General features: G+C 41.1%; 1 protein-coding gene across 1 annotated transcript in view; it reads right to left on the minus strand.

Annotated features, from left to right (window-relative positions):
- Positions 1-16,756, minus strand: part of LOC139766280 (organic cation transporter protein-like) — a 54,060-nt gene that overhangs the window by 29,143 nt on the left and 8,161 nt on the right. The window contains 6 exon segments of the mRNA XM_071694718.1: positions 818-944; positions 947-985; positions 1,154-1,308; positions 5,584-5,687; positions 12,329-12,566; positions 12,854-13,021. Of these exon segments, the coding sequence (XP_071550819.1) occupies positions 818-944; positions 947-985; positions 1,154-1,308; positions 5,584-5,687; positions 12,329-12,566; positions 12,854-12,999 (809 nt within the window). The 5' untranslated portion in view covers positions 13,000-13,021.

Here is a 16,756-nt window from a genome sequence, read left to right on the forward strand (position 1 = left end):
TTCACTCTCAACTTTTTCCTTTCACACACTCTTCCAAACTGATTCACCAACTTCTGAATCAGTAACCACTGCTGTATCATCAGCAAACAACAACTAATTCACTTCCCAGGCCTTCTAATCCCACAAAGGCTGTATACTTGCCCCTCTTTCCAAGACTCATTCATTTACCTCCATCACCACTGCATCTTTAAACAAATTAGATAACGATAGTGACATCACACATCCCTGCCGCTGACCAACCTTCTCTTGGAACCATTCACTCTCCTCCCTTCCTACCCATACAAATGCCTTACACTCTTGATAAAAACTTCTCACTGCATTTAGCAGCTTCTATCCCACACCATATATTCTGCAGACTTTCCACAAAGGATCTCTATCCCTGTCATTTGTCCTCTCCAGATCCATAATTGCCACAAACAAATCCATCTGTTTTTCTAAATATTTCAGTGAGGTAACCCCAGGAAATAGAAGAAGAAAGGCCACATCTACTCACATCCATACATGAGCAGTCATGTGTAATGCACCAAAGCCACAGGGTCCTTCTCCACATCCAGGCCCCACAGACCTTTCCATAGCTTACCCCAGATGTTTCACGTGCCCTGGTTCAATTCACCGATGGCACAATGATCACAGTCTACCAAATCATTCCAATTCACTCTATTTTGTGAATGCCCTTCACCCTCCTGCATGTTCAGGCCCTGATCACTCAATTTCTCATATCTGACACTGCTTAGGTCAGAGAAATGCCTGATAATAAAGCTCTTTAAAGAAGTCTGAGTACAGAAATTTTCTATACATTGCATTTATAAGATCTTACCACCAATAAAATATGAAGCAAGATACTGGTACAGAAATGACAAGCTGTGTCATCCTCCAGCTCTTGAGCCACCACGCCAAGAGACCAAGCAATACCTCTCCAAATGCGTAAAAATATTCTCCAAGAACCCACACATCACACGCTTGTCTGGTCCCACAAATTCCATTCCTGAAAAAGTTATATAATGCATAATATTATGCATACTACTGCAGTTCTAAACATTCATGAACCTTCACTAAAAACTCTATTACATGAAATTATTCAATAAATAATTTGTTCAGGGTGACTTCAATCAAATAGGAAAATAGTAAGCATTAATCATATCATTAGACTTACCTAAAACAAAAGCAGTCTGAAACACTGCAGTTGCTGCCATTGCATTCAAGAAGCGTATGACATTGAGGGTTGTGAGGCCAGCAACAAGTGCTATGTTTATTCCAGTTGCAGCCAAACTAACGATTCCGATAATCAGTATCAATCTGCGACCAATCCTGTTGAGAACAGAATCTAGGGAAAATTCTAAAACATACTTCCAGCATAATTTGAAAATACATGGAGAGGATAAACAAGGGGGGACTGCTTAAGAGGATATACCTGTCGGAAGTGGAGGGAACAAAGATGGGGGGAGACCAAGGATGAGTTGCAAGATGGAGGGAATGCAGGCTTTGAATTAAAAAGGGACTGAACATGCACAGAGGTGTAAGGCATGCTATGGATAGAGAAAACTGGAGCAATATCATACACAGGGGGCAACATGCTGTCCATGGGCTGAAGAGGGGCATATGAAGCAGTCATAGGAAACCACAAAAATATCTGTAAGGCTTGGCTGTGGACAGAGGGCTTTGGTTTTGGTAATTACCTATTTGCACTGTATGGGGAGGGAGTTTTATGATTGTTGGGACCCATCTCTAGAATACTCTCTGCTATCATAGAACCTCTTGAATTTCTGTCTACCGTCTGCACTAACCAAGCTTGTTCTCTGTCTATCTGTCCCATTCATCTGGTACCACTCTCATACAGTATCAACTATCTCTCTTAATCCTTATTTACAAGTTCCTTTCTTACTTTCATGTTATGTCCTCAGGTTGTGCTATCATTACATCTTTCAAGTACTGTCCACTGTCCACTTCGTTGCTCTCTTTTAAAAACTTAAAGGTTGTAATGAGGTCACCCTTTAGTCTTCTCTCTTCCAAGGTGGGTAAATTTAAGCATCCATCCTTTCCTTGTAGCTTAGCTCTCTTCATTCTGGTACCATCTTTGATACTCTCCTCTGGACCTTCTCAATGATTTCTTTAGGCACAGTGATCAAACCTGAGATGCACATTCTAGTTTTGGCCTTATGTAGGATATGAATAGCTTGCTAAATATTTCTTTATCCATACACATGAAAGATATTTTGACATTAACCAGTAGACAGTTTGTCTCTTTAGCTATTCTCCTGATATGAGACTCTGGTGGTAGGTTAGGGATGATGTCTAATCCCAAGTCTCTCTTGCACACAGTCTTGAAGCTCACTTCCTGCAAGTAATACTTATAGTGAGGCCATCTTTCTCTTTGTCCATCCTCATGTTTCAGACCAACTTTGGAGTCTGTTTAGGTCCCTTTGCAAGCTGATGAAATCATCCTCACTTTTCACTTCCTTTCTGACCTTTGCATTATCTGCAAATATATTCATGTAGGATTCTATACTTTCAGACGTCATTAAAATTAAATCAAGAAGAGTATATCATTCCCTCGCTTCATGCAGGGTTTATGTTTGTTGAAAACTTGCATAAAGAGAAACTGCATAGAGCAAACCAATAAACAAAGAAAGAAATGGAATATGGGCAACCCCTAAATGTATATTAACCAGAGTTACATCACATTAGTACATTAGGAATAAAAACAAAAGATTAACAGAAGTGTCAGTTACTAAATCTGGGACACAAGCTATGCTAAAAATAAATAAGGTCAGAAAGGTTCTCTTCCATTTAACTACTGTTTCTGGGAAAGGAAATGTTGCTGGATTTTTGGATGCCAAAAAATAAACACAAACGCAGTGGGTTAGAGGAAAACCACAGTAGCAGGTATATCTAAATCACATTAGTAGCAAAAATCCACCTACAATGGTGATAAGTGCAAAGGTGACCTGCTGGTGGTAACTTGGTGCACTCCACCCTGGGCCCACACTTACTCCATCTGCCAACCCTCACCGAAGTTTTGGCAAACTTTCTACTGCACTCACCCACATAGACGTGAAATGACCACACAGAGGGACTGGTAGAAGTGTGTCTATCTATGTATGTATGTATCTATCTATCTACATCTCTGATGCCTGTTCCCACCGGAAACTCCCTCAAAGGGGTGGCCACTGCAACAGTCTCCATAACCAGTGAACTCCCATGCTACTTCTTAGCCCTCATGCCTCACCCTTAACACGCCACTGGCAAAGGGCAACTCTAGTGCAGTGTTTGCAGAGGCTCCTACCTAATGTTCCTATTGACTACTACTACCTAATGCTCCTGCCTAATGTTCCTACCTACTACTTCTACCTCATGTTTCTACATAATTCTCCAGCCTTAATGTTCCTACCTACTACTTCTAATAATTTGCCAAAAGGCAGGGCTAGCATAAAGATCTAGAAAAATCTAAAGCTGCTAAGAATGAGCTATGTAAATGAAGTTGAATGGTCAAAACTTTGAGGTATGTTTCACTGTGGTATACTGGGGTCAACGTGCTGTCAATGGATTGAATCAGGGCATGTGAAGCGTCTGGGGTAAACCATGGGAAGCCCTGTGGGGCCTGGATGTGGAAAGGGAGCTGTAGTTTCGGGCATTATTGCATGACTGCTAGAGACTGAGTGTGAACGAATGGGGCCTTTGTTGTCCTTTCCTAGCGCTACCTCACACACATGAGGGGGGAGGGGGATGTTATTCCATGTGTGGCGAGGTGGCAATGGAAATGAATAAAGGCAGACAGTGTGAATTGTGTGCATGTGTATATATGTATGTGTCTGTGTGTGTATATATATGTGTACATTGAGATGTATGGGTATGTATATTTGTGTGTGTGGACGTGTATGTATATACATGTGTATGGGGGTGGGTTGGGCCATTTCTTTTGTCTGTTTCCTTGCGCTACCTCGCAAACGCGGGAGACTGCGACAAAGCAAATACATATATATATTATTATTATTTTTATTATACTTTGTCGCTGTCTCCCGCGTTTGCGAGGTAGCGCATGGAAACAGACGAAAGAAATGGCCCAACCCCCCCCATACACATGTATATACATACGTCCACACACGCAAATATACATACCTACACAGCTTTCCATATATATTATTATTGTTATTATTATACTTGGTCGCTGTCTCCCACGTTAGCAAGGTAGTGCAAGGAAACAGACGAAAGAATGGCCCAACCCACCCGCATACACATGTATATACATAAACATCCACACACACACACACACATACATACATACCTGTACATTTCAACATATACATACATATACATACACAGACATATACATATATATACACATGTACATATTCTTACTTGCTGCTTTCATCCATTCCCATCGCCACCCTGCCACACATGAAACAGCATCCCCCCTGCCCCCTCCAGTGAGGTAGTGCCAGGAAAAGACAAAAAAAAGGCCACATTTGTTCACACTCAGTCTCGAGCTGTCCTATGTAATGCACCGAAACCAGAGCTCCCTTTCCACATCCAGGCCCCACAGACCTTTCCATGGTTTACCCCAGACACTTCACATGACCTGATTCAATGCAGTGATAGCATATCGACTCAGTATATCACATCGTTCCAATTTAATCTATTCCTTGCACGACTCTCACCCTCCTGTATGTTCAGGCCCCAATCACTCAAAATCTTTTTCAATCTATCCTTCCACCTCCAATTTGGTCTCCCACTTATCCTTGTTCCCTTCACCTCCAACACATATATCCTCTTTGTCAATCTTTCCTCACTCGTTCTCTCCATGCGACCAAACCATTTCAACACACCCTCTTCTGCTCCGGAAGTTCCTTCTCCCTTTATGAGGCTCCTGCAGCACACATGAAGCTGATCACATCCACAAGTTGGGATCACAAGTCATAAAGCGTCGTGATGTAGTGTGTGACTATGTGCAAGGCAATAAACAGTAAGTGCTTTACGGTAGCTGCATCGGGGTTATGTAGTCCTAGGATATGCTAACATAATGTTTATAGTGATGTAATGTTCCATGATATTCAGAGCACAGACAGGAGAGCATGAATTATGTTTGTCTGAGGAATGTGGTTTCTGATGGATATTTGTCTGGCGGAATGGAGTTTAAGACTGAGCTGGGAAGTCAAATGTTTAGTGCTTGTCAGGTTAATTCACTGCTTGTGTGTTTTGATTGTGTTATACCTATTAAGGGTTGGGGATCTGACAGCAGAGGATACAGAAGTGTGAGATGAGGTAAGCTTTATATTTTCAATTGGGGGTTTGGGGTTAGTAATAGAATGGTTTGCTGGGAGAGGTCTAGTGCTGCTGCACAGAACTGAGCACAGAGCTTGCTGAAAAACCAAAAAAATGTCCATTTACACCGGACAGCTAATCCTAGGAAAGACTTCATTAGTTTGTGGCCTAAACATAAAAAAGAAAACCATTCTCCACATACTACAGAGTATAATGCAGATTCACACTAACCCTATGCACCAAGAAGCTCCAATTAAACTCACTTGTGTTTCAAACACTGCCACCATATGGAATTCAAGACAAAAACAAGTTCTCATTACTTACGCATCAGCCACCATACCAGAGGTGAGGGACCCAAAAAGAATCCCACCAAAGTATACTGTTTGCACCATGTTGGATTTCCAAGCATCTTCACAGGTTAAGTTGAACTGTTGAAAAACCATAATACAATAAATCATTTAAATTACCACACAATTTCAAACTAGACAATTCAGAAATATTCAAAGTCTCATTTTTAATCGTAACTATATTTCTATACCCATTATATCAATTTTCACTGTCTAGCATACCAGCTTACACAATATTTCCTCACTGCATCTCTTCTTCATAAATCCATACACTCCAGTAAACTAACATTACTTATCCTTGTAAATTTCCTCACTATATCATTTCATCTTGCTCTTACTCTACCTCTTCCCCTACATCACTTCATATTATTCCTAAATAACATCTCCATTAAAACATTCATCAACAAATGTCATCTATTTACAACGGTACATAATTTCTGTCATGCAAGTTATTTCCTGTAATTAGAGCAATGTGAGTAATCTAGAATATTCCTCAAACACTCTAATTTTCAACATCTCGCAAACTTTAAGACAATAAGACAGGCACTTCTTTCAGGTGACAGTAGTGTTCTGAGATGTTTGTGTGGACTTGAGAGGTTGAGAAAGTGGATCCAGGGCTAATCTCTTTGATGAGTAACATAAATGATGGGTCATAGGAGTGGTGCATATAGCTAATCTCTTTGATGAGTAACATAAATGATGGGTCATAAGAGTGGTGCATATAGGTATGGGGTACCACCTCACACCATATACAGTTCTTAAACATTTAATTTCTACCCTCCTCCACACAACCCCATCTATAGCCCATACCTTGCAACCACATAATATTGTTGGAACTACTATTCCCTCAAACATATCCATTTTTGCTTTTCAAGATAACGTTCTCTCCTTCCACACATTCTTCAATGCTCCCTAAACCTCTGCCCCCTCCCTCACCCTATGACTCATTTCCTCTTACATGGATCCATTTGCTGCCAAGTAAACTCCCAGATACCTAATACACTTCACTTCCTCCAATTTTTCTCCATTAAAACTTACATCCCAACTAACTTGTCCCTCAACTCAGCTAAACCTAACAACCTTGCTTTTATTCACATTTACTCACAACATTCTCCTTTCACACACTCTTCCAAACTCAGTCACAAACTTCTGCAGTTTTTCACTCAAATGAGCCACCAGTGCTGTATCATTGGCAGACAACAACTGAATCACTTCCAAGGCCCTCCCATTCCCCACAGACTGCATACTTGCCCCTCTCTCCAGTACTCATGCATTTACCTCCCTAACCAACCCATCCATAAACAAATCATACAACCATAGTGACATCACACACCCCTGCTGCAGACCAACCTTCACTGGGAACCAATCACTCGTCTCTCTTCTTACTTGCACATATGCCTTACACCCTTGATAAAAACTTCTCACTGCTTCTAGCAACTTACCTCCCACACCACAGATTCTTAAGACGCTCCATAAAACATTTCCATCAACCCTGTCATATGCCTTCTCCAGATCCATAAATGCCACATACAATTCCATTTATTTTTCTAAGTATTTCTCACACATATCTTTAAAAGTAAACAACTGATCCACACATCCTCTACCACTTCTGAAACCACATTGCTCCTCCCCAGTCTGATGCTTTGTACCTGTCTTCACCCTCTCAATCAATACCATCCTGTACAATTTTTCAGGTATACTCAACAAACTTATGCCGCTGTTGTTTGAACATTCACCTTTATCCCATTTGCCTGTATACAAGGGCACTATACATGCATTCTACCAATCCTCAGGCACTTCACCATGATCCATACATACACTGAATATCGTTCCCAACCAATCAACAAAGAAATCACCCTCATTTCTTGGTAAATTCAACTGCAATACCATGCAATACCGCCACCTTGCCAGACTTCATCTTCTGCAATGCTTTCACAACCTCTTCTCTTTTTACCAAACCACTCTCCGTAACTTTACATACCATCCCAACCCAAACACCCTGTATCAGCTACACTATCATCAAACATATCTAACAATCCTTCAAAATACTCACTCCATTTCCTGTTATCACTTCCCCTTTTACTCCCTTCAATGATGTCCCTATTTTTTCCCTCATCTTTCGTATATTATTTACCTCCTTCCAAAACTTCTGTTTAATCTCTCTAAAGTTTAATGATACTCTCTCATCCCAACTCTCATTTGCCCTCTTTTTCAACCCTTGCACCTTTCTCTTGATCTCCTGCCACTTTCTCTTGTACATCTCCCAATCATTTGCCCTCTGTCCTTATAAATGCCACCCAAATGCCTCTCTTTTCTCTTTCACTAATAACTTCATTTCTTCATCCCACCACTCATTATCCTTTTCAATCTGCTCAACTCCTACCTTTTGCATGCCACATGCATCTCTTGAACATGCTATCACTGTTTCCCTAAATATTTCCCATTCCTCACTCACTCCCCTCACTATATTTGCCCAAAGTTTTGCCATTCTACACTCAATGATATCTTTTTTCACATGTCTCCTTTTTAAGGTCACGTACACTCTTCTTCCCTACATTATCTCCTCTTTTTCGAAAACCTCTTCAAATCTTCACTTGCATCCACAAGACAGCTATCAGACATCCCACCAGATGCCCTGCTCAGCACATTTACACGTAAAAGTCTTTCTTTTACACACTTACCAATCAATATGTACTCTAATAATGCTTGCTGACCATCTCTCCTACTCACATACATAAACATGTGTAGATCTCTTTTGAAACCCAATCACCAGTCTTTTTTCAGCACACAAATCCACAAACAAGCTCTTTACGATTTCCATTCATAACACCAAATACCCCATGCACACCAACCATTATCTCAACTGCCACATTATCTACCTTTGCATTTAAATCACCCATCACTAACGCCCACTTTCAAGCACCAAAACTACTGACACACTCATTCAACTGCCCCCAAAACACTTGCCTTTCATAATCTTTCTCCTCATGGCCAGGTGAGTAAGCACCAATGATCATATATATAATCACTCATCTCTCACCATCCACTTTTGGGTTAACTCAAATCAATCTAAAATTACTTTCTTTCACTCTATCACACACTCCCACAAATGTTGCTTCATGAGTAGTGCTACTCCTTCTTAGCTCTTGTCATCTCACCAAGCCCTGACTTTACTCCCAAGACATTTTCCAAACTATTCTTCACCTTTACCCTTGAGCTTCCTTTTACTCAAGAGCCAGAATATCCAGGTTACTTTCCTCAACATACTACCTGTCACTCCTTTCCTCTCATCTTGGTTACATCCACACACAGTCATACACCCTAGTCTGAGCCTTTGAGGAGGATAAGCACTCCTCGCTTGACTCCTGTTTCCTCTTTTAGAAAATGAAATACAAGAAGGAGAGGGTTTCCAGCCCCACACTCCTGTCTCTTTTAGCTGACTTCCATGACATCCGGAAATACAGAGGTAGAATTCTTTCTACCCTACCTATCTGTTTTCCAAGCGCTACCTCAGTGACATGGGGTGGCGATGCCGTTTCTGTGAGGCAGGGTGTGGCTGGGAATGGATGAAAGGCAAGCAAGTATGAATATGTACATGTGTATATATGTATATGTTTGTATATGTGCATGTATGTATATATGTATATGTTGATATGTATGATGTGATTATTACATGAAAGTGCACTTGGAAACTTATCATGTTTCATTTTCCCCATGGACTCATAGGAATATATGTATATGTGTATATGAGTGGATCATCCACTCAGTCTTTCTTCGTATGTTTCCTGGCACTACCTCGCTGACAAGGGAAATGGTTTGGTAAAGTGAGTTTGGTAAAGAGTGTGAAAGAAGAAAGCAGAGAGTAAATGTGAATAAGAGCAAGGTTATTAGGTACAGTAGGGTTGAAAGACAAGTCAATTGGGAAGTAAGTTTGAATGGAGAAAAACTGGAGGAAGTGAAGTGTTTTAGATATCTGGGAGTGGATTTGGCAGTGGATGGAACCATAGAAGCAGCAGTGTCACAGAATGGGGGAGGGGGCAAAAGTTCTGGGAGCGTTGAAAAATGTGTGGAAGGTGAGAACATTATCTCGGGAAGCAAAAATGGTTATGTTTGAAGGAATAGTGGTTCCAACAATGTTATATGGTTGCGAGGCATGGGCTATAGATAGGGTTGTGCAGAGGAGGGTGGATGTGTTGGAAATGAGATGTCTGAGGACAATATGTGGTGTGAGGCAGTTTGATAAAGTAAGTAATGATAGGGTAAGAGAGATGTGTGGAAATAAAAAGAGTGTGGTTGAGAGCAGAAGAGGGTGTTTTGAAATGATTTGGTCACATGGAAAGAATGAGTGAGGAAAGATTGACAAAGAGGATATATGTGTCAGAGGTGGAGGGAACGAGGAGAAGTGGGAGACCAAATTGGAGTCAGAAGGATGGAGTGAAAAAGATTTTGAGTGATCGGGGCCTGAACATGCAGGAGGGTGAAAAGCGTGCAATGAATAGAGTGAATTGGAACAATGTGGTATACTGGGGTTGACATGCTGTCAATGGATTGAACCAGGGCATGTGAAGCTTCTGGGGTAAACCATGGAAAGTTTGGTGGGGCCTGGATGTGGAAAGGGAGCTGTGGTTTCAGTGCATTATACATGACAGCTAGAGACTGAGTGTGAACGAATGTGGCCTTTGTGGTCTTTTCCTGGTGCTACTTTGTGTGCGTGTGGGGGGGGGGAGGGGGTTGTCATTTCATGTGTGGCAGGGTGGTGACAGGAATGAATAAAGGCAGCAAGTATGAATTATGTACGTGAGTATATATGTATATGTCTGTGTATGTATATATATGTATACACTGAAATGTATAGGTATGTATATGTGCGTGTGTGGATGTGTATGGATATACATGTGTATGTGGGTGGGATGGGCCATTCTTTCATCTGTTTCCTTGTGCTACCTTGCTAACGCGGGAGACAGCGACAAAGTATAATAAACATAAATAAATATTGTTATGAACATGTGTGTGTGTGTGCCCACATGTTCGTGTATATATATGTAAGTGTCTTTATGTATGGTGTAATATATATATGTTTGTGTCTTTGTGTATGGTGTAATATATATATGTGTGTCTTTGTGTATGATGTAAGTGCTATTTCATGTTAGGACGAGGGCCAGGGCCTTCCTCTGCCATCGGCTCGGATTTCACTTCCCTGACTGAACCTTTAAACCTGCTGTCTTCCCACACCTCTTAAGTTCCAGATGGCAGCGGGTCAAGAAGGTCACGCCAGGCCATCAATCCAGTTAACCACAACACATGGACCTTTCATCCAAGGCACCAGGCTGGAGGGAGGTCAAGTTGGGAGGGCATATGGCCTCCTGTACACTGTCGTCACTGTCAAGACAAGAGGAGGCTGAGCCGTAGGCAAGATGTGGGACGGACTTAGGATCCTCCAGCTGACCAGCAGTTTCATGGATAGCCCCTCCTCCAATCACTACCAGACTCAAGGCCCTCCAGCCAAGTAGGAGTGGCACTTAGGAGCCACCCTCCTCCAATCACAACTGGATCTTAGGCTCATAGCCAATCAAGGGTGGCACTATAGGGTAACAGGGCAGACGCAAGACATTTCTACTTGTAATAAAAACCTCTGACACCCGCTGAGCCTGGATTCCTCTCTAACCCAATGAGGTAAGTGGTATTCCCTCTGTCCCAAAGCCCATAGACTGAGTGAAGTGTGCAATGTCAATTCTACAGTGATGAACTGCCTCTGTCATTTAGTTTTGAGTGTCCTAAGCCTGTAGCCTGAGTGAAGTGTGCGACACAGATTTTACAGTGTTGAACTACCTCTGTCATTTAGTTTCGAGTGTCAAAGAGTATTGTAACTTTTCACAGAAGTGTCTAACAATAAGTGTATCTTGAATCATGTTACTGAAGGTAAATTGAAGATAAATTGTCATAGAGGAAAGAGATCTCCTGGTTTGAAATCTTACCTGGAATGTTAAACTCATGTTCAGTGTTAACGTAAATGATTTGTACCTGATTCATGTGTTTGTTATTCCATACTCTTTAGTTCTTTTATTATAAGTAGCTTTAATGCTGGTGTTTGATTTAATCCCATGACTTTAAGATAGTGTTATCCTGTGTTGTGTAACAAAAAGAAATTGGCAACCCTGCCAGGACAGGATAAGAATCGTAACAAAATTTGGCGACCTTGTCAGGATACGATAGAATTTGTAAAAATATATACTTAATAAAAAAGCTTCAAGTAGGGCTTCATTTGCCTGCCATTTCAGCTGAATATTAGGTAAAAAATTAAAATTACAGTTAAGAAAAACATATACCAACATATGCAGAGATGAGTAATTCAGCTCAATCTCTGAACCTATGCAGAATACCACTGACATGATTAATCTTAGCAAGTCTAAAACCTATTAATTGAAAAATGAATTCTATGATGAATAATGTATAGATTTATGGATAGGGTTACATCATATGGGCAATCATATAATCAAATAATTCAATCATGTAACATGGAAAGTCTTTCAAAAAATTGGATGCTTTAGTTATTTGCTCTTTCACTTGTCCAACTAAGTTAGCTCTTTGCTCTTTCACTCATCCAAGTTCCTAACCCCAAAACAGCACAGGTACCTGGAATTTCACTGTATTATGTTGCCATACACAACAACTGAATCTAAAAGTACATTTTCACCAACTGTGAATTATAGTAACAAATTTACCTCAGTCACAACTGTAGTTAGATAAATATCTTTTGCAAAAACCTTTCCTTCTGGGCATTCAACTGTGATGTTTGCACTATAGTCCTCTGGCAAACATGAATCTTTGTTGTTTAATCGCTGATATCGATCGCATTTATCCCAGTTCAAAGATTTTTCATTATATGGAATGGTGAAGTTGAGAAAAGATGTATCATAAACAGGACTGGAGAAACTGAGATCACATTTTGGGACCAGGCATCTGTTTAGAAAATGTAAAATCAATAACAATTAAATCATTATAAAGAACTTAACTTTAGAGTGCATGCTGATTGGAATCTTAGCTTCTTACAGTTCAACATATTTCATGATTATATCAATACATCAGAGTATTATCTTCCTAACAACACTTAAAGCAGTTTAACTATTCTGCAGCTATACAATTAAAAAAAAAAAAATCACTGATTCTCAAAGCTTTACTTACAATTAGATTTAATCATACCTTTCATTTATTGAGCCCAAGCAATAATAATCTACAATAATATTCACCTATATTTTGGTGATGCTGCAATGAACACATATGCTAAGTTCGAAGCACCAACAAATATAACTGGAAGACACAGCAGAAAGAAGATCCGTCTCTGGTAAGGTCCAAAGTCCCCTATCTCCAGTAGAATGGAATCAACATTCACCATCGTGTCAGGGGATGCTGATCATCTAAAAATATATATATTACATCATACTTGACTGCCATTTCCTGTGTCAGCTAGGTAGCACCACGAAAAAGACGAGGAAAGTCCCATCCACTCATATAAAGACATATATGCATAGAAACATACATATACATATCAACATATGCAAATATGCATATACAGACATATATACACATGCACACATCCACACTTGCTGCCTTCACCCATTTCCGTTGCCAACCCTCCAAACATGAAATCGCATACCTGCCCCCCATGCATGCAAGGTAGTGCTAGGAAAAGACAACAAAGGACACATTTGTTCACACTCAGTCTCTAGCTGTCATGTATAATGCACCAAAACCAAAGCTCCCTTTCCACATCCAAGCCCAACAAAACTTTCCATGGTTTACCCCAGAAGCTTCACATGCCCTGGTTCAATCCATTGACAGCACGTCCACACTGGTATACCACATCGTTCCAACTCGCTCTATTCCTTGCTCACCTTTCACCCTCCAGTATGTTCAGGCCCTGATCACTCAAAATCTTTTTCACTCCACCCTTCCACCTCGTTTGGTCTCCAACTTCTCCTCGTTCCCTCCACCTCTGACATGTATATCCTCTTTGTCAATCTTTCCTTACTCATTCTCTCCATGTGACCAAACCATTTCAATACACCCTCTTCTGCTCTCTCAACCACACTCATTTTTTTCCCACATATCTCTCTTACCCTTTCATTACTTACTTGAGCTAATCACCTCACACCACGTATTGTCCCCAGACATCTCATTTCCAACACATCCAACCTCCCCCACACAACCCTATCTATAGCCCATTCCCCCTAACCATATAACATTGTTGGTATCACTATTCCTTCAAACATACCCATTTTTGCTCTCCGAGATAACGTTCTCACCTTCCACAAATCCTTCAATGCTCCCAGAATCATTACCCCCTACCCCACCCTGTGACTCACTTATGCTTCCATGGTTCCATCCACTGCTAAATCCACTCCCAGATATCTAAAACACTTCACTTCCTCCAGTATTTCTCCATTCAAACTAACTTGTCCCTCAACCCTACTGAACCTAATACCCTCGCTCTTACTCACACTTACTCACAGCTTTCTTCTTTCACACACTTTACCAAGTCAGTCACAAGCATCTGCAGTTTCTCACCTGAAACAGCCAACAGCGCTGTATAATCAGCAAACAACGACTGACTCACTTCCCAAGCCTTCTCCATTCACAGCAGACTGCATATCTGCCCCTCTCTCCAACACTTGCCTTTACCTCCCTAACCACCTCATCCATAAACAAATTAAACAACCATGGAGACATGACGCACACCTGCCGCACACTGACATTCACTGGGAACTAATCACTCTCCTCTCTTCCTACTCATACACATGCCTTACATCCTTTCTACATCCAGGCCCCACAGAACTTTCCATGGTTTATCCCAAATGCTTCACATGCCCTGGTTCAGTCCATTGACAGCATGTCGACCCTGGTACACCACATTGTTCCAATTCACTATTCCTTGCATGCCTCTCACCCTCCTGTATGTTTAGGCCCTCTTCTGCTCTCTCAACAACCGTCTTTTTATTACCACACATCTCTCTTGCCCTTTCATTACTTACTCAATCAAACCACCTCACACCTCAAATAATTAATTTCCAACACATGTACCCTCCTCTGTACACCCCTATCTATAAACCATGCCTTACAACCATATAATATTGTTGGAACTACTATTCCTTCAAACACACTCATTTCTGCCCTCTGAGATAACATTCTCTCCTTCCATAGGTTCTTCATTGCTCCCAGAACCTTCACCCCCTCCCCAGCCTTATGACTCACTTACACTTCCATGGTCCCATTTGCTGCTAAGTCCACTCCCAGATATCTAAAACACTTCACTTACTCCAATTTTTCACCAATCAAACTCACATCCCACCTTCCATGGTCCCATTTGCTGCTAAGTCCACTCCCAGATATCTAAAACACTTCACTTACTCCAATTTTTCACCAATCAAACTCACATCCCACCTAACTTGTCACTCAACCCTGCTGAACCTAGAAACCCTGCTCTTATTCACATTAACTATAAACTTTCTAATTTCACACATTTCTCCAAACTCATTAACCAACTTCTGAAGTTTCTCACTCGAATTAGCCATCAGAACAAAAAACTGACTCACTTCCCAAGCCCTCTCATCCCCAACAGACTGCATACTCGCCCCTCTCTCCAAAACTTTTGCATTCATCCCCTAACCATCCCATCCATAAACAAACTGAACAACTATGGGGACATCACACACCCCTGCTGCAGACCAAACTTCACTGGGAACCAATCATTCTCCTCTCTTCCTCCTCGTACATATGCCTTACACCCTTGATAAAAACTCCTCACCGCTTCTAGCAGGCTTAACTCCCACACCATAAACTCTTAAGACCTTCCTCAAAGCATCTCTATCAACTCTATCATACGCCTTCTCCAGATCCATAAATGCTACATACAAATCCATCTGTTTTTCACAGCATTTCTCACACACATTCTTCAAAGCAAACACCTGATCTACACATCCTCTACCGCTTCTGAAACCACACTGCTCCTCTCCAATCTGATGCTCTGCAGATGTCTTCACCCTCTCAATCAATATCCAACCATACAATTTTCCAGTAATACTCAACAAACATATGCCTCTGTAGCTTGAACACTCACCTTTATCCCCTTGTATAGTACAATGGCACTATACATGCATTCTGCCAATCTTCAGGCACTTCACCATGACCCATACATACACTGAATATCCTTATCAACCAATCTACAGCACATTCACCCATTTTCTTAATAAATTCAGCTGCAATACCATCCAAACCCACTGCCTTTCTGGATTTAATCTTCTGCAAGGCTTTCACTCTTTACCAAACCACTCTCCCTGACTCTCTCACTTCGTACACCACCCTAGCCAAAACACCCTATATCTGCCATTCTATCATAAAACACATTCAACAAACCTTCAAAATACTCACCCCATCTCATCACTTCATCAGTACCTGTTATCACTTCCCCCCTTGTCCCTTTCACTGATGTTCCCATTTGTTCTCTTGTCTTACGTGCATCATTTACCTCCTTCCCAAATATCTATTCATTTTCCCAAAAGTTTAATGGTACTCTTTCACCCCAAACCTCATTTACCCACTTTTTCAACACTCATGCCTCCTGCAGCTTTCTCTTACACATCTCCCAGTCGTTTGCACTCCTTCCTTGTAAATATTGCTCAAATGCCTCTCTTTTCTCTTTAACTATCAACTTCACTTCTTCATCCAATCACTCACTACCCTCTCTAATTTACCCAACTCCCATCTTTCTCATGCCTTATGCATCTTTTGCACATGCCATCACTGCTTCCCTAAACACATCCCATTCCTCACCCACTCCCCTCATGTCATGTGCTCTCACCTTTCATCATTCTACACTTAATCTCTCCTGGTGCTTCCTTACACAAGTGTCCTTTCCAAGCTCACTTAATCTCACCATTCTCTTCTCCCCAACATTCTCTCTTCTTTTTTGAAAACCTCTACAAATCTCCACCCTCACCTCCACAAGATAGTTATCAGACATCCCTCCAGCTGCCCCTCTCAGCACATTAACATCCAAAAGTCTCCCTTTTACATGCTAATCAATTAACACAAAATTTAATAATGCCCTTTGACCATCTTTCCTACTCACATACATATATTTGTGTATATCTCTC

The sequence above is a fragment of the Panulirus ornatus genome, chromosome 57 (assembly GCF_036320965.1).
Source record: "Panulirus ornatus isolate Po-2019 chromosome 57, ASM3632096v1, whole genome shotgun sequence".
Classification (NCBI taxonomy): Eukaryota; Metazoa; Arthropoda; class Malacostraca; order Decapoda; family Palinuridae; genus Panulirus; species Panulirus ornatus.